This window comes from Spermophilus citellus (assembly GCF_964194105.1).
Source record: "Spermophilus citellus genome assembly, chromosome: 5".
Taxonomy (NCBI): Eukaryota; Metazoa; Chordata; class Mammalia; order Rodentia; family Sciuridae; genus Spermophilus; species Spermophilus citellus.
In genome coordinates this window covers 21,449,124-21,473,083 of record NC_138186.1, presented here as the reverse complement: position 1 = coordinate 21,473,083, position 23,960 = coordinate 21,449,124, and the positions used below count along the sequence as shown (strand labels likewise).

General features: G+C 45.4%; 2 protein-coding genes across 4 annotated transcripts in view; one reads left to right on the top strand and one right to left on the bottom strand.

Moving 5' to 3' along the window:
- PSMG4 (proteasome assembly chaperone 4) overlaps positions 1-12,235 on the top strand; it is a 61,918-nt gene extending 49,683 nt beyond the window's left edge. The window contains exon 3 of the mRNA XM_081293788.1: positions 12,040-12,235. Within this exon, the coding sequence (XP_081149914.1) occupies positions 12,040-12,221 (182 nt within the window). The 3' untranslated portion in view covers positions 12,222-12,235. The remainder of the gene's footprint in view (positions 1-12,039) is intronic.
- SLC22A23 (solute carrier family 22 member 23) overlaps positions 1-23,960 on the bottom strand; it is a 187,925-nt gene that overhangs the window by 39,311 nt on the left and 124,654 nt on the right. For all 3 annotated transcript variants that reach the window (XR_014021915.1, XM_081293786.1, XM_081293787.1), the window contains exon 4: positions 11,598-11,766. Coding sequence is in view for 2 of the 3 variants with exons in the window: in XM_081293786.1 (XP_081149912.1) it covers positions 11,598-11,766 (169 nt within the window). In the remaining variant the exon portion in view is untranslated. The remainder of the gene's footprint in view (positions 1-11,597; positions 11,767-23,960) is intronic.

Genomic DNA, 23,960 nt, shown 5'->3' with positions numbered 1-23,960 from the left:
GTTTCCCCACTCTGTGGGAGAAGGTGGGTGTAATGGCAGCAAGACTTGCCTGGCTCCAACATTATCTAGACCTGGGGCTAACAGTCACTCCCTCTGAAAGGCAGAAATGATGCTGAGCATGGCCATGCATTGAGCAAATATTCTTATGGTACTTCAAAGCACAGAATCAGTACCCAAAACGTCTTTGGAGCTAATCTTTCCATGATTAACTATCTCGGAATGTATAACAATTGAGATGAATTCAAGCTGTTCCTCCGTTCATATCATAAGCATAAGCAGATGAAGACTTGGAATTCAATTACAATATGAATTCATCTAGAATCTATAACCAGGAATATAGCTGGGTTAACTCCATTTTCCCCCTCCTGCCCCTTTAACTGACTTATCCACACAGGTGGTTATCCGGCTACAGAAAGTATAAGATGCATAGAGCATTCAAAATATAAGCTGTAGGGGGAACTGCTTTGGCACCTCTGCGAATGATAAAGAAGTTGTGATATTGCAAAACAATTTGAAGAGGCAAGTAGGCAGAAAGAATATGGGTTTCTGTTGCTCCTGCATCTAATGGGGATTTTATTGGCACCTCTGTATTTGCAGCCTGTCACAGGGAGTCTAATCAGCTCCCCCAGCCCCTGGGGAACCAGCCTCTTCCAATCCTTTGGCTCTCATCCTGCTCCCCAGCAGGGTGGCAGACACTGACTCATTTTCTGGGTGGCTTCCTGCCAGTCCTGCCCTGACCTCACGCCTGGCTCTGGAAGGTGCCTCTAGCCACCACCACACCCACCTCTCCTAACTCCCATGGAAGCCTTGTCACAACTTAGGCAGTTTCAATGACTAAGTGAGGCTATCTGGTCTCCTGTCCAGGGCTGCCACTCTTTTGATCAGGCTGTGTGCTTTGCCAGTCTCTAAGGCCAACCCTGAGGTGGCTGGGTCCCCTACTTTGGCCATCTGTCAGTAGCAAACACTTAGCACTAGACACTTGTCACCAGATGTCCATATACCTGATTTCAGCCAGTTGTCAACAGCTCAGCCCCATCAACCCTCCAAAGCAGGCACACATGGTGGCTCTCTGCCAGGGAAGGTTGTAGAGTGACCCTTGGGGGATAATTTTTGGAGACATTCTCTGCATGGATTGGTAGGGACAAAGGCTGGCCCGGGGCAGAGAGCCTGAAGCCATGGTGCAGTGCATGGTATTGGATGACCACACTTAACCCACCTTCTCGGGCCTCTTTCCACTTCTCCTTGGAAGCTGTTGTGTTGACCACTGGGGTTCCTAATATTTTACATAATCTCTGCGTACTCAGAATTTTAAAATGAGGCAAAATGAGGCAGCCACTTGTCTGAGAGCTCCCTAAAATTCCATGCCATCAGCAAATCCCCAAACACCAATTTAGAGAACACTGTGATCTCACTTTTAATTGCTCATTCAATTTTCACCACTGGAATATGGAGTACATTTGTATTTCTACATTTGCCTTTTGTTAGCATTATCCAATCTTTCTCCAATCTAGATAATTTGTAGACAAAAATAGGATTTGACTAAGATTTTTTTTATTTCCAATACGTCTCCTTAAATTAACTAATAATCTGTTAAAAAATAATTTTTGCACATTTATTCAAACTCCTAGAATCTACGGCTTTTTATGATTCACTTCTTCCTTTTTCCTTTGAGGGAGAAAATTTCCTATCTGACTTAATTGTTAATATAACTGAAATCAGTCTCCCTCCTTGTGTGCAGGGAATTCCACAGCCCTTATTTGATCGATAATAAAGTCTCTTTGTATAATGTAGTATTTTGACCCCCCTTTTGAAATAAAACTTTTTGAAGGAGGAAGGTATTGTGTCTCTTATCTGGGCAAGAAGAACCACTGATCACTGCTAGATTTCACACACATACAAGTGTGCGTGCACACACACACACACCACACAAGCACACACTCACACATTCACATAATTTTCAATGACTCTTTTAATCGTTCTAACAATAAGCAGCAAAATTAATTCATCCATTTCAATTTTTATTAAGCCTCTATAAGGTAGGTAGTGATACTCTAATGGTTTAAAGAAATGTTTTTATAATTGTTAAACAACGTAGTAGATAAAAAAAAAAGAGGACACGAGGAATCCTTCCTGAATGAGAAGCATTGCTCTGTGCCAAGTGCATCTTGTGCTCGGTAACACAGGGGCCTCCTGGGCTCAGCTGCTCCATGGAGTGCAGGACTGAGCTGAATAGCTGGTAGCCTTTATGTCAGCCTTAGCGTCTACCTGCGGGATTCAGACCCCAGCCCTGCTTAGCGCTACAGGCCTTTCAACAAACCATCAAATCTCTGGGTCCCTCAGTTTCTTTATCTGTACCAGGTTGTCCTAGCATCTACTTCAGAGGGCCTTTGGGAGGATGAAAGGAGCAAGGAATTTGAAAGCATAGTCTGACTATGAAACAAAGTCTGGCCTGGAATGGGAAAATAAATAAGGAGGGAGATGGATTACAGTAGATGGGGTAGAGAGAGTAAAAGGGAGGGGAGGGGAGGGGGGATAGTGGGGGATAGGAAAGGGAGCAGAGTACAACAATTACCAATAGGGCATTATGTAAAATTGTGGATGTGTAACCGATGTGACTCTGCAATCTGCATTTGGGGTAAAATTGGGAGTTCATAACCCACTTCAGTCTAATGTATGAAGTATGATATGTCAAGAGCTTTGTAACGTTGTGAACAACCAATAAAAAAAAAAAAAAAAAAAAAAAAAAAAAAAAAAAACAAAGTCTGGCCTGGGCCAGGGCTGGTGGATATCTATAGTCCCAGCTACTCAGGAGTTCAAGGTCAGCCTGAGTAACATAGAGAGACCCCATGACAAAAAAAATAAAAAATAAAACAAAAATTACTCTCCCAAACAAACCCTCAGGAAATGTTAAAAATTATTATCATTCTGCCTAAAATGTTTTTAATATTTAAAGAATTGGGATCATACTGGAATTATTACTATTTTTTCAAACTGGACATTTATTTAACCTGAGGCCATCTGCGTGTTTCACAGTGGCGTTTTTCTGGAAACTTTTAATAATTAAAATCCCTTTCAGCATGTACATGGTTTCCTAAGGGTTTCTGCCCCCAGGAGCCTCAAAGCTGTCGCCCTTTCCAGCTGGTGCTTTCTTTCTTTCTTTCTTTTTTTTAAAGATAGAGTGAGAGAGGAGAGAGAGAGAATTTTTTAATATTTATTTTTTAGTTCTCGGCGGACACAACATCTTTGTTGGTATGTGGTGCTGAGGATCGAACCCGGGCCGCACGCATGCCAGGCGAGCGCGCTACCGCTTGAGCCACATCCCCAGCCCTGGTGCTTTCTTTATGACAGCAAGCGGGGCTTTTCTTCCATATTAACCTTTATCTTTCATTTGGGGAATTGACACTATCACTTATGCTCCAACGGTAGGCAGCGCGCCTCCTCTTTCTCTCATTTCCTCATTATTTCCCATATGGCTGATTATCTTCTTATGGCTGTCCCCAATGCTTCTGATGATCGTGCTGATTGCCAACCACTTCTTTCTCTCATCAGAATGAAATTCCAACCGAACAGGGTGCAGTTCATGATTGTCTTCGCGCATCTGGAGCACGCCTGCTGTGCTTCCTCTAAGCGCATCACACAAAGCATGCGTGCTAGGTAAATGCAAGATGAGGGTCTTTCCCCACTTGCTGAAAAGTCCTGAAAGACAGTACAAGGTGGAGGGATCGGCTGCGAGCAGAAACCACTTTCAGAGAAGACACCCGTGGCTGCTGGTGGCCGATCAGGTAAGCAAGGCAGGGGGACCCCCCCCCCCCCCGTTACCCAGAAACCAGCCAGGATGGAAGCCTCCAACATGTGTCTGTCCCCATGGTGCCCCAAGTGGTTCCATCTAGGACCAAGCTTTTGTCACCTCATCACTCCCGGGAATACTGGCGTTGTCTGCTGTCTGAGATGGTCAAGATGGCATCTGTCCTGGCAGTGAAACTGGAACAGGGAATCAGCTCTCTCTCACAGGGTGACATCTGTTTCCTTTCACTATAGACCCTGGAAGCCTCTTTCATTTACAAAGTTATGAATTTCTACATGGATGACTCAGAGGATGTCCTTTTGTGTCTTCTTGACATCTCCATCCAAAGTGTACCAGGTCCTACCCTCCCATGCAGGAGGTCATGCCATTTCTGCTGCTGACACGTGACTGCTTCTCAAACTTCAGGGTCCAGCGGCACTCCAGGAGCTCTTCATAAGGGGACCCGACCCTCGGACACCAAATTCAGCAGCATCAGCCTTCCCTTGGGAACTTGTTGGAAACACTGATTCTTAGATTCAGTCCTGGGGTTGCACTTTGGGAACCACTGGCCTTTGAAAAACAGTCTTTAATGACTTTCCCTACATATGAGTGTTTTGCCAAAGCTTCTTGATTCCTCAGTTTCCCCATTTGAAAACAGGAGTAATCCCACTGACCACAACTGTGACCTCATTCAAAAGCAGGATGGTTAAGACAATCTTCACACACACAAAGGCTGCAGCTGATCTTGGGGAAAGTGGGTCCTAAACATTTTAAGACCTGCTCAAGTTAATGAACATCACAATGCATGCCTCTGCCTCAGAGGAGACATGAGATATAAATTACAGTGTAGTTTCCCTTCTGTGTCAAGATGTTCCCTGAGGCAGGACTATGATGACAGTCCGGACTCCTAGAGAAACAGTGGGCAGGCACGTGTCCAGTAAGCCGCCCTGGACTGCTCACTGAATCCAGATCCCAACTGTGCACTAGAAAAAATGCACCCAGAGGTAAGGTGATGGCACACACCAGCATTTTGGGAAAGAGCCTTGTGGAGTACCTACTGCCTGTGGGTCCCTCCAGAACACTTCAGACAGACACCACATGGATAGCCTGCTCCCTCCTGTCATTCCTCGGTAGGGAATTCCACCCAGAAAAACAGTTGTCACCCTGTCCCACGTCTTACCTTCCCTAACTTCCACCCTGCCATCTCCAGAGATGTCCTAATGCAACTCAGACCTAGACCTCTAAATACAGCAGCAGATGGTGCTGTGCACAGGGCTTCTGGCCAGGGGAGGAGCTGGCACCCAGCCCTGCACCCCGGTTCAGGCTGCAGTCCTAGAAGGGGCACCTTTTCCCAGTTTATACAATTTGAATGTAGTGGCTCTTCCAGCCAGCATCCTCTTTCATTCTTGAGTCATGTGCTGCTTATCTTCCTGGCATATCTAAACAGAACTCCTCTTAGGCTTTCCCTCTCTTTTGTATTTTAGATCTTAACTGTTTCTTCCCATTCATTCATTTTTTTTTTTTTTTTTTTTTGCCACGAGCTTGGAAGAAGTCTTCATTTATTCTAGAGAAAGGACCAGTCAGTATGACTTCCTTCTAGATTAGCACTGAAGCTCCTGTTGCCCTGTCTTAAGGGATGACAAATGCTCTCACAAAGTGACTAAACAAGTATTTCTATTTGGGACAAAGGCAGGGTGGATCTTAGCTTCAGGCCTCTGAGTCTATTAGAGGAATTACCTACTACCTGTGGCAGGGATTATATCACATGCAATCTCTCTTTTTTCCTTGCTTCAGGACAAAGAGCTTAAATCTGATCCTGTGAAGCGCATTTACACACAGCTCAGCTCCAGGGGGCGCATCATTTCATTCTCCCTGGCCCTTGGCTTTGGCAGCTCTTCTTCTACCTAAGCCCACAGGGAAACCCACAGTGGGTCCTGCCTGGCCCAGGCACGTAAATGTGTTATGAGCATCCCCAGGCACCTCTGGGATGACATGGTTCTCCTGCCTTGGCTCTACTCACCAGGGCACAGACCATTCATTCATGGGTCACATCTTCCCTGTCACCAAGAGCACCTGCACTCTCCACACCCCCTTACAAATTCCTGTCTAATCTCTGGGTACATCACACTGCTGCCTCCTTGGGCTGGCTGGCTTCTCCACCTTTGTGGTCACTTCATTCCAGAACATTCTGTAACCTTGTAGCTGCTGAAGGGCTGCCTATTGATCAGACCTTTTTATTTTCTGATGTTTTTGACATTCTGGGACTTTACTGATCCTCAGGAGACTGCCACTCCCAGGGTTAATGAATTCCTGGAGATAGTACAAGATTCACCTTCAAATGCATGTGTCACATGCATACCCACAATCCACGGCCCACATCCCCCCAAAATCACTTCCTACCTAGACTCACATGTTGAGCTGCTCTCCGCCCTAATCACTGCAGGACCAGGTATCAGACAACTGGGGACAACCTTATGTCCCAGAGCCTGCTGAAGTAGTCAGTCTAGATAGTCCTAAGCCTTCTTACCCTGTCTCATCTGTTCTTTCCTGGGGCGGGGTTGGGAGAGCAACCCACAATAAAGGCTCCTGCCCACATTTTCTCCTTTCCTCTGCTGCCTGACAGATGTTGGTGATTTCCTGTGTGGCCCTGTGTGGCATGGTGTGCCCCCTCCTCCTGGAAACTGTGAGCAATGAACTATCTTTTCAATGGCAATCATCTCTTGACCTGTTGACCTCACTGCACCTAGATAATAGTAAAGCTCCATGGTTCACGGGATGGACCAGCCCTGGTCACTGCTTCTCCTCTTACCCTCTTGTCCATTGGCAAGTTTCCCTGGGTTCACTGCTAAAGCATTTCTCCCATCAGAGCTCAGCAGGTGACCCTGTCCATCTCCTAGTGTAGGCACTGTGGCATCTCACACCAGTGGTCTTTACAGTTGTCTATCCCTACATTAACCCTCACTTGTGCTAGGTCTATTCTCCGCACATCAGACAGATCCTCTCTGAGCACACACCAGAGCCTGCTAGTCCCCTGCTTACAACCCTACACATTTCTGTAGCTTTCTGGAACAGGCACATGGTGCTGAAAGAGCCCCACCTATGTTTCCGAGTCTCCTTCTATGGGTCCCTCTTGTCTACCAGGTTCCAGTGGCTACCGACCTTCCTCTGCCCCTTCCAGAATGAGCCAATGGAAGCTTCTGTCCTGGCTGTTCCCTTTGGCTTGGGACACTTTTCTACCTAGAACTCTGCATGACTTCTCTCTGGTTCTTTAGGTGTCAGCACAAGGCTCAGCTCCTCAGAGAGGAGCTCTGAGCTGCCCAGGCTCTCGCACCCTCCATCCCACTGGGCCGTTGGATTTTCATCTCAGTGCTGATTATCTAGAAGCACAGTATTTACTTATTTATGGATTTGTGGTCTGTGGGATCCCTCCCACCCCTGTATTGTATTCTCAAGGGAGTGGTGACTTAATCATGTGTAGTATATTTGGCATCTAGAATAGCATTGGCATGGGGAACTGGTAATTACTCAATAAATAATAGCCAAATTAACTTCTCTCTCAGATTGTTCTAATTTCTATAGTTCCTGAAATGCAAATTCCCCAGTCTATAATTTTTGGTCTTCCTAATGGTTTTCTCAGAGATCTGTGAATTTCGTCTGTGATTTCATCTTTTGCAAGAATTTTCTTTCATGAGAGTCTTCAGTTAGCTCATGGGAGGTTCTATTGTTTACCCTGGAAAGTCTATTTCTCAGCCTTAGTAGGTGGCTGGAATTTGGAACCCACAGCCATGCATGATGCAGACTTTAAAACTCCTATTTTTTTAGGGCGAGTCTTTCTGCCCACAGTCCAGGGAACCAGCCAGTTTGGGGCTGAGTTCCTGTGGTGGGCAAAGACTTTCGAGTTCTGTTGTCACTGATGGTTTTGACTCCTGTGTTTATTTAAGAAGCTCAGTTCTAATTGCATGAAAAGCCTGTATTCTTTTTCTGTTTCCATAACAAAATGCCTGCAACTGGATAGTATATAAAGAAAAGAGATTTATTTAGCAGAGAGTACTGGAGGCAGAAAGCCCAAGATGAGTGGGCCCCATCATTTCAACCTCTGGTGAGTGCTTTATGGCAGATGGCATCTGTGTTAGTCAAGTTTTCAATATTATGACCAAAACACTCGATGAGAACAATTTAGAGAGGAAAAGTTTATCTGGGACTCAGGGTTTCAGAGGTTTCAGTCCATGGTCAGCCAACTCCATTGCTGTGAGCCTGAGGTGAGGCAGAATATCATAGTGGAAGGGTGTGGTGGAGGAAAGCTGCTCAGTTAGCGGCAGCTCAGTCTTTTATAACAACCCATCTTCATGAGATCTAAGGGCTCCATGAGAAGAGCTTCAGCCCTCTCCAAGGGCACGCCCCCAATGACCTAACTACTTCCCATTAGGTCCCACCTCTTAAAGGTTCCACCACCTCCCAACACCACTATATTGAGGACCAAGCATCCAGCACAGGAACCCTTGGGGGACAAATCACATCCAAACCATGGCAAGGCCTGAGAGTTCTAGACACTGTACATACAGGTCTTCAAACCCAAGCTCCTTAGGCTTCTTTCCGGTTCAGACACTGAGCTATTTCTGTTGGAATCCTCTCCTGCCCTGGCTCCTGGTAACTTCTCCTTGTCACATTGAAGCTCAGCATTGTGTTTTTTTAACGTTATACTTTATCCAGCATTTGTGTGTGTGTTTAGAGGGGCCTCTGCCTGTTCGGTCCTCTCTCTTGACTAGGAGATCCCTTCTGGCCCATCTCTACACACCTTTGTCTTCACTGCCCTCCCCCCAACCTAATAACCCACACCCTGGGGGTTCCGCCTCGCACTGACGGGTTTATAGTTCTCATTAACACATGCGCTTCCATGCCTGCTCCTTAGAGTTACTCCAAAGCACCATGCATGCAGCTAGGCACCCTGGGTGCTTGCAATAAATACTTGCTTGTTAAAGCAAAGTGAGCGACTTTCAATATTTTGCCACCAACAGCTGGTTGTGCAGGCTGGTGCTGCCACTCAGCCCCTCTCCCCAGCAGGCCACTGCATCCTGTGGAATGCCGAGCCGACTGCGGCAGAAGGGAAGAGGCTGTAATTAGGGAGATGAAAAAGGGCAGGCACCGCCACAGTCTTTCAAAGCCAATAATGCTTGTGGAGCCTTTCAAGACTGGTAGGCAAAGGTGGAATATATTTCTCACCACTACGTTTTGTTTCGTTTTTTTCCCCCACTGTGCTGGGGAATCAAACCCAGGACTTCATGCATGCTGAGGTAGTGCTCTGCCACTAAGCTACACCCCCTGCCCTCATCACCGATTCTTTCCTTTTATATCTGGAGTCCTATACATGTTAAGAGGTGATATAATAATAGTAGTAACCATATTAGTTAATATTTAGTATTTATAGAAACTTACAGGCCTGATGCACTAAGTACCTTCAATAATAATAATATAAGTAAAATATAATAATATTAAACATATTCATCAACACAAAGGGCACTAAGTGACAGGCATCACTCTAAGTGTTTCTCAAATTGACTCTTTCAAACCTGAGTGTTGATGAATCTGAAGCCCAGAGAGGTTAAGCAACTTGTCAAAGAGGCTCTGTACCCGAGTCTCCCTTCCAGACTTCTTCTGTGCATCCCCCCTGCGTGCATTATTACAAACAACTGTGTGTAGTAGAAACTATTATGACCTACTTCTTATGGAGATGAGAAAGCAGGGACTCAAGTGTGGAGCAGGTTGCTAGAGACAGAACAGCCTGACTGCAGGAATAGTGAGCACGTGGCATGGCACCTGGGACCACTGCCCAGCCACTCCCGCGGGCACACTTTAACTTGTTAAAGTCCCCTGCAGGCCTTTTCAAAAGTGATAAAATTATATTTTTAAATTTGTGTATTTTCAAAAAATTTTATTGTAACTTGTAATGTATTTAAATAAATGCATGCTTTATCTTGATTGTTGTTAACATCAATGTATTTCTAAAATTTAAATTAAAAAAAAAAAAGATAAACAAAACCCCCAGCCATTCCCAGTATAGGCCAGCCCTGCAGACCTGGAACTGGTCTCCAGGCCCTTCTTTGTCATCTGCCCTCTTCCCACCTGGGACAGGTGTAGGGGGTGGGGGCAGGGAAACAGTCCTGTCTGTTCTTCCTGGGGTGTGAGGCTCTGAGAAGTTGTTTTCTCCCATCCCAGGCCTCCAGCCCTGGGTGGGTGGACAGTATCCAGAGCCCTCAGGAAGCAGCAGAGCTGAGTAGAGGATCTGCAGGGCAGACATAAGGGACGAAGGCCGAGGGAAGGCAGGGCACAGTGCATGGCTGGAGTGGCTGTCTCCAGGTCCAGGCTCTGACAGGAGCCAGTTAGGGGACCACAAGATACCAGGAGTGAGCCACTTGCTGTTTATAGAATGCTTGCAGTCTGTACCTGGCACAGGGTTAAGCACAGAGCAAGTGTTTGTTGGATAAATCAATGCCCTCGAATTCTTCAACAGGCAAAGCCTAGTGGCAGATGCCCCAGGGCAGGGGACAGGAAGGCCTTCCTTATAAGATAAAAGGAAGACAGTGGATGATCCCCTTCTGCTCCCAGGAAATGACCTCATTCTTGGCTTCTAGAGACCCTGCTAGAGGTATAAGAGTGTCCTGGGCTACACCCACCTGGCTCTGGGGCTGGGGAGGAGCCTGGTTTGGGCAGCTGTAGCTGGTGAGCACCTCCCACACTTTTGTTCAAGTTATTGCTGGCTCCCTGCTGCCCCTGAGGTTCTCCTGTCACTCACAGCGAGCAGGGCCAGGCTCTTGAGGAAAATGCGCCTGTTCACTGGCTCACCCTCATTTCTGGGAGGGTGGCTTTGCTACCAGAGTGGGAGGTGGCAGGACTGTGAAGTTGTTAAGGCAGGTGCTTCTGCTTTAACTCCCCCCACCCCCATCTCAAAAGCAAGCCTGATGAACAGCCAAGCCTCTTGGCTCCAGTGAACACTTAGAGCAAGGACACATGGGCTGCACGGGCCACCACGTCACCACGCAGTGCCATGGGTGTCCTGTGCACTAGGGCGTATTGAATGTCTGGGTGAAGCGCAGGCATGGACAGGTGGGAAGGAAGGGAAAGAGAAGGAGGGAAGGAGGGAAGGAAGCAAGCATCTATAAAAAGGGTCAGAGAATTATTTTTTTTCCTTCAATCTCTATCCATAGAGCAGTGGTTTTTCAACATTGGCTGAACAGGAATCCTCTTGAATCTTTTAAAAATTCAGTTGTCCAGAGGTCCTACCCCCTAGAGCAGTGCGTTCAATTGTTGTATTTTTTTTTTTTCTCCCTCTAAAGTCAGCAAGTCAAAAACTTGAAAGTTACTCTGAAGGACCAGATAGGAAGCACTTTCAGCTCTGTGGGCTTCCCAGTCTCTATTGCCTGGTCTCAGCAGGAAAGTGTCCCTGGGCAATGCAGGTGTCAACACCTGAGCAGGACTGTGCTCCAGTAACACTTTACACAGATGGTGGGCTGGACTTGGCCCACAGGCTGAAGTCTGCCCACTCCTTACCCAGGAGATAGGAAGCTTCGACATCACTTCTTTGACATCTCCATGTCTTCCTTCCAACATGAGCTCCCCCCGACCCTGGCTTGCAAATCCTTTCATAAAAACTCATGTCAAAATAACCCTGGGGGGTGGGGGGCTACAGCAAGGAGCTGTGAAGCCAGACTGGAGCTAGGTGACGGGCTTGGACTTGTGGGAAGTCTGGGGATCCCAGGGCCTGTGCCCTGAGTGTGCAGGGTTGTGAATGACAGGGACACGCGCGGAAGATACTCACGACCAGTAGAGCAGCATGAGCAGGAAGGGGCAGATGATGAGGGCCTGCAGCACCTGCCAGTCCCGGCACAGGGCGGCCAGCCCGGGCATGAGGAACTGGCCAGCCATGGCCACAAAGCTCGCCACCATCGTGATCATGAACCGTTTTCCAGGCGGACACAGCTCTATTCCTAGGACACAGAACAACGAGAGAGACGTGAGTGACGTGCCAGAGGCCTGGGGAGCCCTATGTGATATGCCAACATCTCATACATGGGTGAACTGAGGCCTGACAGGAAAGGGAGCAAGATGTGGCTCAAGGTCACAGAGCAAGGGCACTGTAATTCAGAGGTGCTTAGCTCAGAAACTAGGAAATGCTGCTGCCTGTGGGGATGGACTTTCTGCATTGCCCACTGTCCCCTTCCTCTGAGGTTACTGAGCTGTTGCCATTCCTTCCTGTCTAGGATGCTGCTGGACACCCTTTCAACCTGTAGGTGGGACACCAGGAACATCCATCTATTCACTCCCCACCTGTCCATCTCTTTTCCTGGTCCTGACCTCAGTGCTCCTTGAGAACTCTGAGTTCCAGGCGACCTGCTGTCCCTGGGAGATCAAGATAGAGCTGAATTGCCACCTATCTATGTAAACAAGACAAGAACAAATAAAAAAATCATAGAGTAATGATGTGGCTGGAAAACTCCTTTTCATATTGGAATCCTGGTACCCCAATCTAATGTGGGTAGGTTGGGCATCTTTTCCCAGGCTGCAGATGAATCACGTCTAATTCAAGTGAAAAAAGAGTGTCTGTTTTCAACAAATGCCCCCTGATGGAGGCAGATCATGGTTCCTCCTGTCTCACAATTTTACCTTGAGTAAAAATTATGCTTACATAACTTTAACCAAGTGTCAACCCCATGCAGGCCCACTTCATGAATCCTATAATAATGGCCCTTAAAACTAGAGGCATAGTTTTTATCTAGACTTTCTACTTACACAGCATGCAAATTTGTTCGTTACTCTCCTACTACAATGTACAGTATTCCCTATATTTTTTTTCTTGCTTTTTTTTTTTATTGTTTTAAGTAGAGTTAAAAGGATTTGAGAAGAAAAAGCAAGAGAAGAAAGCCCCTCAGCAGAAAATACTTTCATGTCTTTGAGTCTGGAGACTGTTCAAAGGGTGGACTTTGTAGATTGTTACAATAGTGCATGGGCTGGTTCTCCAGGCTGGGGTAGAGGTAGGAGGTAAAAAGGCACTGAGGAGGGGGAAGATGAGAGGGAGAATGAAAAAACTATACTTGGCTACAAGGATATTATCAGTCCTAACAAAAACAGGGCATTGTGTCAGCCAAACCTATAGCCAGCTCATCTTTAGAAAAAAAAAATGTCATTGGAATTTCTATTTCTGCTTGGCCACAAATGGTCATCATCATAGCTACATTGATGAGTGGTAGAGAAACCTGGTCTCACTGACGATAGCTAATAAAGAGCCTTTTACCATTTAATTAGCATTTAATTAGGAAAACAGCATTAAATAGCCCACTCTGGGCCATTTGCTGTGATGCTATTCCTTCAATACCACAGGCCAAACTCAGTAAAAAGATTATTGCCTCACAGGGCCCAGAGATGGCATTTCTGCCCTCTGAAATAATAAAGAAAAGAGTCTCTTCAGAAAAGGCTAAGAGTGGTAGGTTCTAGTTTTCACTTATTAAGCACAAGCAGATTTGCTGCTATGGAAACCAGAAATCTGCATTAGTAACAGTGCATGCAGTGTTGGGAGGCTCAGCCTCGGGAAGCATCAGATAAGAAAATTTAGCACTTGGTCACCCCATAACCTTGAAACAAAGTCAGAGAGAGAATGTCAAAGTAGTAATAATGGCTTCATGTCAGTGAGTTTGGTCATATGACAGACCTGTGTGCTCCTTGTACTTTTTCTCTTTACTGCCTCTTTAATTTAGTGACACAATATATATGAAAACATCGGCGACTTTGGCAGTCCCCTCTTATCTGTGGTTCTATTTTCCACATTTTCAGTTACCTGTAGTCAACCCCAATTTGAAAATATAAAATGGAGAATTCCAGAAATTCACAACCTGTAAGTTTTAAATTACATGTCATTCTGAGCAGCATGATGAAAGTTTGTGCCATTCCACTCTGTGGGGAGTGAATAATCCCTTGTCCCATGTATCCATGCTGTATATGTTACCCACCCTGTAGCACTTAGTAACATCCCAATTATTAAATTGACTGTCATGATAAATCACAGTGCTTGTGTTCAGGTAATTCTTATTTTACTTAACAAAACAAAAAGTAGTGATATTGATAATTCAGAAGCGACAAAGAAAAGCCACAGAACGCTTATTTTAAATGAAAAGGTGAAAATTCTCAACTTCCTAAAGAAAGAAAAAAAATCATATACTTAAGGTGGCTAAAGTCTATGGTAAGAAAAAAGCATAGTATGTAAAGGGTTTGTTTATATACTAAAACTGCTGAGGTTCAGGCATGCACTGCACTGGGGGTCTTCAAATATATCACCCAAGAATAAGGGGGGACTACTATACAATTCTTTTACTACATGCCCTCTTTGGGATCCCTAATCCTACATAGTAATCTACACTTGTGTGATATCATTCAAAAGATCACAAAATGACTTCTGAGACCATGGTCTAGGTTTGCAGATGATGGAAGAAAATGGTTCCTTAATGGGCAAGTAATGGTATAGTTTGACATCACAGTCTCTCCTGGGCCCTAAGGATTGCAGTGGCTACGACATCAATTAGTGTGACCACTGATGTGAAAAACTATTAAATTGTCTTAGTTTTTCTCTTTGAGGTCCTCTCTCCTAAGTGGTCTGAGTTGTCCCTTAACTTCTCTCCACCTGTGGGGTCTGTGGACCTGAGATGTCAGCCTCACAGGGGAGCTTGTTAGAAATGCTTCAGCCCAGGCCCACTCAGACCTATGGAATCAGCACCCATATTCTAATGAGAACCCTGGACCCCTCTTGAGGACTGGCTCCCTGTACTTCCCAAGCACTGTAAGCACGTTTGCCTCCCAGATATAGAGCTGAAGAAGCAGAGGCACCTTTTGATCTCTCCACTCCTGCTTTTGCTAGGAATCCTGGCAGAGATTTGACTTTATCTCACCAGGTAGAGCAACCCCAGGTACACAAGGCAGCTATTTGTTCTTTTGGCAATTCCTGCTGTGGTAATGGAAAAGCACAGTGACTTGAAGTAGGGACACGGGTGTGGACATTTGCAGACAACGGCCTTTTTTTGCCTTGACTCACCAGAAATTCTTTCTAAATTGCCTGAATTCAACCATGTTCTGAAGGTTGGCTATAAAAATTAAAAAAAAAAAAAGCAGCAGCAATTATCAAGGAACCGCAGGCACTTTAGGCTTGCCATTAATCACATGTTCCTTTTGGAAGGTGAGAAATCTGTTGTTGGTGTTTTTTTTTTTTTTTTTTTTTTTTTTTTTTCCTGAAATAGGAGAGAGAGAATCCACCAGAATATTAAAGCCTTAAGTTACAGCATCTGTCAGAAGAGGTTAAGGATTGCAAGGAGGTATCTGTGGCCACCCATGGCCTGCTCCACCTCTATAAGCAGGAGCAGTTGGTGTAATGGCTCTCACACCTTGAAGATGGTTCCTATCACCTGGCTGGGACCACTGACTTTGACCATGCAAGGCGGGGAATGGTGTTCCCAATCCAAGTGTCCCTGGAAAGCCTGGCTATTTTGGAGAGTAGGTCTCCCGCAGGCAGGCACCCACAGCACCCAAGGAAGACCCTGTTTCTAAGCTGTGTCCTGGTATGTCTTACACCCAACTTCTTTGCCAATGAAGCCAAGCTTGTCTTAGAGTGTCGCTTAACAGGCAGCAAAACTCCCCTGATTATGTAAAATGGTAATGGTCACAACAAGCCAGCATCTTAAATGATTCATGAAAGCATTAAACATAAACTATCCCAGATGTCCAGCATGCAGGATCAACACTGCTGTGGTGAAGAGCCTGGACTGTGGAGGCAGAGTGCTTGGGTTCAAACCCTGTTCCTGCTGCTGGTGACCTCAGTGTGGTCATCTAAGTGGTCATCTGTGCCTGAGTTTTGTGCAAAATGGGGCATTGTGAGTGTTAAACAGTACACAGTGCTGAACACAGCAAGCACTTTGTGCCAGTAGCTGTGAGTGATAATACTGTACATTATCACCATGTCTTAACACGACAGTTACCACTCATTAGTCACATTTGACCCAATGACTCTCATTTGGTTTCATTTATTGTCTGCTTTATTTAGTGACTTTTCAGAGTTGGCCTGAGGGCTATTCTAAAAGACAGGAGAAGAGAAATCATCTACAATGACAGCCCATGCCATCACAATCCTCCTTCATCCATTTTATTTCATGGAGATTCTCTCAGACCTGGAAGTAATCCATCAAAAAATAGAATTGAGGGTCTGGCTGGAGGTGTGACTCAGTGGTAAAGCACATGCAAAAGAAAATACAAGACCCTGGTTTGATTTCTGTTATTATGGACAAACTCACCCCCCCAAAAAAAAAACAACATCAACAACAAAACAGAATCCAAGAAAACTACAAAAGAGTCTCCAGTGTTAAAACTGCTCTTCCCTGAGTTCCTCAAAGGAGAAGGCTCATGGCAACTCTCAGAAGCTAGGCAAGCTTGGCTGACAAGCAGAGAAATTGCTGATGACTCCCAGAAGTAAACAACCCATAATTAAGATGGAACTAAGGCATCTGGTCAGTAAGTAATGGGGACCGTGACCATGATGGTCAGTCCAGGGTGCGGGAGCAGCCCGAGGCTCACGGAATAGGTGGCCTTGTTAGCAGCTGCAACTCCAGGAAGAAGATCTGCTTTTCAGAGTTTGCAGATTCTAATAAATTTCCTGGAAGAAAAGAAAGTTGTTCTTCTCAGAGCAGTCACGGCAGGTGACAGGAGGAAGGCCCAAGCAAGGTAGGCACCCAGGCCTGGCTGCCATCAGCTGGCTCCACAGTCCTTCCCTGAAGGATGGGACACAGATCAGTTTGATATGTCAACATGGCCAGGATACTGTCCCACGTATTCAATCAAACACTAAACTAAGGGGCTGGGGTTGTGGCTTAGTGCCAAGGGAAGGGCACTTGCCTAGCATGCTGGGGGTCCTGGATTCCATCCCAGCATTGAAAAAACAAAATCTAAACCCAACAACAAACAACCAAAACAACAAAACCAAAACCAACAAACAAAAAGCAATAACTTGAGTGTTGCTATGAAGATGTGACCATGTCCATAATCAGCTGACTTTAAGTAAGAGAGACGGTCCTAGGTGATCTGGGCAAGAGGGGTGACCTGATCTGTTGAGAGACTATAAAAACAGAACTGAGGCTTCTTTGAGAAAGAGGGAAAAAATTCCACCTGGGTAAGGTGGCCAGTAAAAAGGGCAGGATTTGGGATTTTTCCAACTAGCTCCACAAACAAGGAATCCAACTCCTTGCAGAAAATCTCTAACATGTAATGCCCACTGGTTTTATTTCTCTGGAGGGAGCTTGACATGGAGATCAGGACATCTTGCAAACCACACCAGGTCACATGGGGTCTTCCATAAGGAGAAGCCTCCTACCCACTCTTCTTACAGTAACCCACAGGACGGACATGGCCCCACTTCATCCCTTCCCTTCCCAGCCCAGCCTTGAGCAGTGTCCCCAGGCTCCCAGGGCACTGTCAAACTCGGGGGTAGGGGGTAGGGGATGGGGGCAGGCATCCAAGTCAAAAAGCTATGAAGGCAACAGATGACAAGACAACATTCTTCCCTCATTCTTAATGTGCACAGATGGATCTTAGGTGGTGTCCCCAGATTAATAATACAACAATATGGAGGACAGGCAAGGACATGCAGCCCAGGGATTCTCCAGCAGATGGGGAACTGGACAGAAAGAAGAAAGAAGAAAGAGTCAGGGGAACCGGATTTAAGAACTCCAGACCTAATAAATTTGGCAATAAAAAGGAAACATCATAGTGACTTTCATGTTCATTTCAGGAATGAGAAGGCTGGGGAGAGGGTGCTTGGTGCCACTGACCTCCTCCACACTAGGAATTTGAGGCCCAGACTGAAAAGGGAACAAACAGCTCCCCAGGGCCCATCCAGCTCAGAAATTCCATCATCTTATATAATAGCCACTAAGAGGCTGTGCATGGAGACGGACCAAATTTCAAACATTGCCCCTTTAAGTTGTTGGCTTCAAAGCAGAACTAGCAGAAACCCATCACCTGATCTGCATGAAGAGCTTTGAGGGTGCAGAGGCCCAAGGCAAGGTCTGGGTGGCTCCATCGCCTGACTCCAGCTCCACTGTGACCGGGAGCTTGTGGGGCCACTCTGTGGGCTGGGGCAGGACACCTCTCAGTGTATTGTTGGCTAACTGGAAAGTGCTGAACCTCTGAAGATACCAAAGAGGCACTGAGTCACCTACAGAGACGAGCAAAGTTCTTACAGAAGACCCCTGTGGAGTGTCCACTAAGGGCCTCACCATACACTGGAACATTCTCCTCTGGCACAGACCTAAGGCTTGTCTTCTTTGTTCACTCTTTGTCACCTATGTTTGTCCTGCTTTTTAAAAGCATATTGTTTTGCTGATTTTTAATGCCAAATCATGATTTTAGAAATTCCTTGCTTATACAACATCATTTTTTTTTTTTTTGAGTGCTGGGGACGGAATCCAGGACCATGCATATAATAACCAAGGACTCTGCTATCAAACTACACCTCCAGCCCTAATTAATTTATCCGTTCAATGTTCATGGAAGACAGCCTGTTAGCTATCAGCACTCTCAACAACTACAGGCATCGCTTACTTGCAGGACAATCCCTTAGAAAATTGTTGAATTGCTGGCTAAGAACCCCGCTCTGCATATTAAAACATTTATACCTTGGCATCTCAGGGGGAGAAGCCCCAGGAAAAACAAGAAGTTTGGTGCTGATGTGGGCTGGTGGAACTCAGCCCTGGCTTTAGCATCTGAGAGATCGGCCTGCCATAAATACCATCACAGAACAAAGTGCTACCATTCTTTCTGCATCCCCCAGGCCCTGCGAACACACACACTTATCATTCTCTGGATTCAGTAATTATAAAAATTTAATTAAAAGATGTTTGGAACTAGTCTTTAAAAAAATATATTCCTCCTGCAAATGTATAAAATGTAGTCCTTATTCTTTCTAAAACACTCTTTTTTTTTTTTTTTGGGTGCTGGGAGTTGAACCCATGGTCTCACACATGCTAGGCAAGCACTGTACCACTGAGCTACATCCACAGTTTTAACCACGTTTTATAAAATACTGTATATGCTGGCTGTAGGTAGTGAGAAGTAAAACTTTCTTGGGGTTTCAAAGGGTTCTTGGCGTCTCTAAAATGACTACACGGGATTTTTTTGGGGTTGAATTTGGTTAGTAACAAAGGAACATATTAAGGTGGCTGACCATATTTAAACCAGGGAACTAGGTATTTTCAGAATCCTTGTCCTTGGAAGACAGTGTGCCTTTCAGGGGACAGGCTGAGGCACAGACTGGAGCAGACAGGAGCCTGGTCTTCCCAGCTGTGTGAAGTTACTCAATCTCTTTGTGTTTCCGTGTCCTGGTCTCTAAGGTAGATAATAAATGTATCATGCATGGTAGTTGTGACAAAACAAAATAGAGTGACATCTGACTCATACCCACAGCCACAAAGGGATTCCAATGTGTCTCTGTCCTTGCAGACATTAAGTGCCTTGAGAGTTCTGGGGTGGGGTGATTTCATAAAGAGATTAGCTCCAGTGAACCAGGTTCTTCCATCTGGGGCCTAAACTATCTTGTATTTTTTGTCACTCTGGTCAAAATGGACTCAAATGATACTTTACACAAACCCCATGTGCTGGGATTCTTCTTCTTTTTTTTAATAGCCTCCCCATCCAGGGGAAGCTGAGCAGGCTACTTGGCAGGAAAAATGATCTTCAGGGTCAGGGTCTTCCCCTTCCAGAGACTGAAGGTAGGGGTGGGGACGAGGCACATGAGCTGTCCCTTGTTCCTGCCACACAAATTCATTCTGAGGATCTCCTTGGCCTGTGGCCCACATCCAGATCCACCTACTCTCCCCCTGCTAATTCATGTGTGGAATTCCAAGAAATGCAGTTGGGGAGACTGAGGGATGAATGACAGGACTCCACGGAGAGAGAGGTACACACTCTTCTGCAGAAGCCTCTTCTGCAGAGGAGGGGGCACGTGGAATAGAGGGAGACTCTCAATGGAGTTTCTCAGCAGACACCTGGCAGACCATGTGACTTGCTCAGTTGGTGATCTTCCTCATGTTGGTTCCTGCTTGGTCTCAGGGCTGATGAGCCCCCTGGGAGGCCACCAGAGGCTCCCTTGAAGACAGCCTTATCATCTCAGACACCTCCTGCCTTCTTCCACTGGCTGCCTGGCCTCCCCATATCCCCATAATACAGGCCACTCTTCTTCACTGGACTTTTGCTCCTTTGGCCACTCATTGAGCTGGGCCTGGAAGGGAACGTCCCACTCAATAATTACTGCCACAGGCAAGTTCACAGGGCCCCTGCGGACCTGGAAAGCAGAACTTGGGATATGTGATTGTGGGATTCCTTATTATAGCAAGAGAGCCTGAAATTGCAGGTCACAAAGACCCAAATAGCATCTGAAGGCATGATTGTAAAAGGTTGCTATTATCACAACAGTGCAGAATCTCTCCTCCCTGTGGAATAATTCATTTTTCTTCTTAATTCAGGGTTTGCCAATCGGAAGGCATGGTCAAAAGCATTCAAAAAGAGTGGTTTTTCTCCCTTCGGAGAAAGAGAAACTAAAAAGCAGGAAATTTTAGGTATTTTCCCCCAAATGATATTCTAGTGGCTGCTGGACATGTAGACATGGACATTTAAATGTTCAAATGCGGAAGTACTGAATTAATTACCATTTGAGTACCTAGTATGTTTCCGGCACCAGGGTAGGCAATGGCTCCTATGTATTGTAGGCCAAACATTTTGGAAGGTATTTTCATGTGTTAAACTCATTTTTTTTTCTACCCAGCAACTCTGTATTATAGGTATGGTGTTTTTTTTTTTTTTTTTTTTTTGGGGGGGGAAGGGTACCAGGGATTGATCTCAGGGAACTTGACCACTGAGTCAGCCCTATTTTGTATTTTATTTAGAGACAGGATCTCACTGAGTTGCTTAGCACCTCACTTTTGCTGAGGCTGCCTTTGAACTTGAGATCCTCCTGCCTCAGCCTCTGGAGCCACTGGGATTACAGGTGTGCATCACCATGCCCAGCATAGGTTTTAATGTTCATTTTACACAAGAGGATCCCAAAGCTCAGGGGAATTAAGTGACTTGTCCCAGATCCTACAGTTAAAGAGGAACAGAGGGAGGAGTTGAAACCAGGTTCCCCTATGCTATAGCCCATCTGTGCTGTGGGCAAGACTGTCTACAATTGCAACGGAATCTCAGCACCACAGAGACAACTGCTCCCTTGGTTTTGCTCACTGCTGTTCTTCAGAGCCTTGGACCTCGCCAGGCACACGCTAGAGGCTCATGTTTGTGTCAAATGAACATACATACACCACTTTCTTCCAGTCTTCTCACTTTATCACTGTCTCCCTTTTCATGAAATCAATTACAGTCCTTGCACAAGAAATTGATCAGTGAATCTGTAGACACCAGCTTGACCTTTTAGGTGGAACTTATCAAAGGCCACACCATGGTCTATGTATTCATATGCTAATGATAATTTAAGGAAATATCAACCATAAAATCCAATATAAACCATAAAGTTCAGTTTCCTTTCCAGATAATAAATTATTCCTACCACCTTACATCTTTTTTTTTTAAACCAACATCATAATGACTCAAATGGGGAATAGAGATTTAAATCCTTGCTAATGTTTCAGCTCAGTGATCTCTTCTGTTTAAAAACAATGACTGAAGTTTGGCAGTACATGCTTAAGAATCTAAATTAACGGCACTTTTAGATTCCCAGCTTTTAATAAGAGCAGAAAACCCCAAGGAGAGAAATGACTTCGAAAATCAGAATAGCCCATCTTCAAAAGAATCCTTGCCTTCCAGGTCTGCCCTGAGTTTTCAAGCTAAGGAGCCGAAGGGGAGCCTGGGGTGGTTGTAGGGTCAAGTACACAGTTTAAAAATTACCATCCAGGTTTTCCAGCCAAGAGTTCCAAAGTAACAATTCTCAATACGTCAATCATCTGGGGCTAGTCATTCTGCAGATCAAGGTCACACTTAATGACGGATCATGGATGCACAATTATGTTACGCATCTGAACAAATGCACGCCCCACAGGACTTCAGATCTGAATTCCCTGAGGAGTGCTGCCAAACAGAACACCCCTCAATTGCCTCCAGCCTTGCCCCATAATTGCACGTGTGAGGTCCCCACCTGTCCGAGGGCAGGGAAAGTTCCCCAAGTTGTATTTCTCATCATCAGCCTCTTCCTCGTCATCATTTTATGAGCTTGTCATGCAATCTGGCAATTTGGGCTGGCCTTATGTAAATAGAACGTATCTCAACATGAGTTCCACGTATCATTACTGTATAATATCTTGTAACAGCAACTGCATTTCACTCTTTGATATCGTTTTCCTAATCAGGGAAGAATAAGTGGCAACTTTGTCTTCAGCAAGGCCTTTCTTTCTCCTTCTCTCACCTGCCCATCTTCTCTTGCATCTGCATTTGAAACACTTCTTTTGAAAATTTACACATTCACAATGGAGAGAGAACAATTAAATGAGTCCCCATATACCATCTGAAAGATTTTTCTATACTTGGCCTCTCTTGGCTTGTCTGCTTTATTCCCGCCCCCCCTCCCCATATTTTAAATCAAATATGTGACATAATGTCATTTCACTTCTAAACACAGATATATGTCTCCCTCAAAAATGACATTTTCTTATGTCAGTACAATGCCATCCTCACATCTAACAAAAGCAACAATAATTCTTTAACGTTATTTATAATATCCAGTCAGTATTCAAATTAATTATCACAAAGAGATCTTTTTAGTTTTTCAAAAACCGGGATTCAAATAAACGCCACCTGTTGTATCTCCCTCAGGCCTCCTGCCTGGAACAGACTCCACCTCTCTCTCTCGCACGGCACTGTCTCAGTGTGGGAACAAGTGGATTCTGGTTTTATGTGATCACTTTCCTATGGGATTGTTAACCTGTTCCTTCAAGCTCTGTTGAAAGGTCTTATCTTGGGCCTGGTTTGACTCAGGTTCAAGGTTTATGGCAGGAATGTCCTATGGGTGGAGTCTGTATTTCATGGTCCTCACATGCAAGGTGGCTCATTAGCTCCTGTCCTGTGTTCTCCAGCTTCTCCCCTGACGGTCCCCGTGTCCTCTGCTGCTCAGTGCCTGTATCAATAGCTTCTTCAGGGAGCTCAGAGCGGTGACTGGACTTTCTAATTCATCCACCTTCAATTACTTTGTCAAGAAGAGATTTAAATACCAACGAGGATCATTTCTTTACTCTGAAATGCAGCCACTTGGCAGACGGGGACAGGTAATGTCCAAGGTTCCCCATTTCACTCAGAGCAGAAGCAAAGTCTTTCACAATGACTCTGAGACCTCATGTGCCCTCCGCCCCTCCTCTATCCCAGTGACCTCTTTGCTACACCTAGTCACTCCACTTTGGCTACCCTGGCCAAGAGAAGGAAATCTCTTCCTCAAACCCAGCCCACCCAGGTCTCTGCCCAAGTGCCACCTTACTGGGGGCGTGTTGGGCTGAACAAAATGGCACTCTCTGTTTTCCACACTTCCCCATGTTCTTATCACACAGGGAGAGAGTCTCTAGAATGGGGTTTACAAGCATAGTCGGTGCTCTTTCAGCAGCATCCTCACCTGGAGACATGTCAGAAAAGCAAATTTCAGGGCTCTTCTCCTACCTACTGAACTAGAAACAGGGGTGGGGTTCAGCAGTCTGGGATAACAACCCTGCAAGGATTCTGATACATGTTCCCATTTAGGAACCACCCTGATGTACTTTACAGATAGGGTAAATTTAATCCACCTCGTAACCAGGCAAGCTAGCACTATTTATTCATCTTGTTGGACAGGTGGTAAAACACAGCCAGTGATTCTCATTCCAGAAGTCGGGGGCAGGGACCCAGAAATCTGCATTTCCACAAAGTTCCCAGGTAACAATCTCTTGAGGACAGCCTTTGGAAACCAATGCTATAAACACTGTAGGCAGAGTTTTATACACCTGAATACTGAGGTTCCATAATTAGTTTTCCCTTTGTATCATTAGCATATTAAAAACAAAACACAACAGAGCTTCTTTAGAGTTTATAACACCTGTTGACCTGCCAGTCCTGGAGTAATCAGATGTTTGCTTATGGGCCATCACCA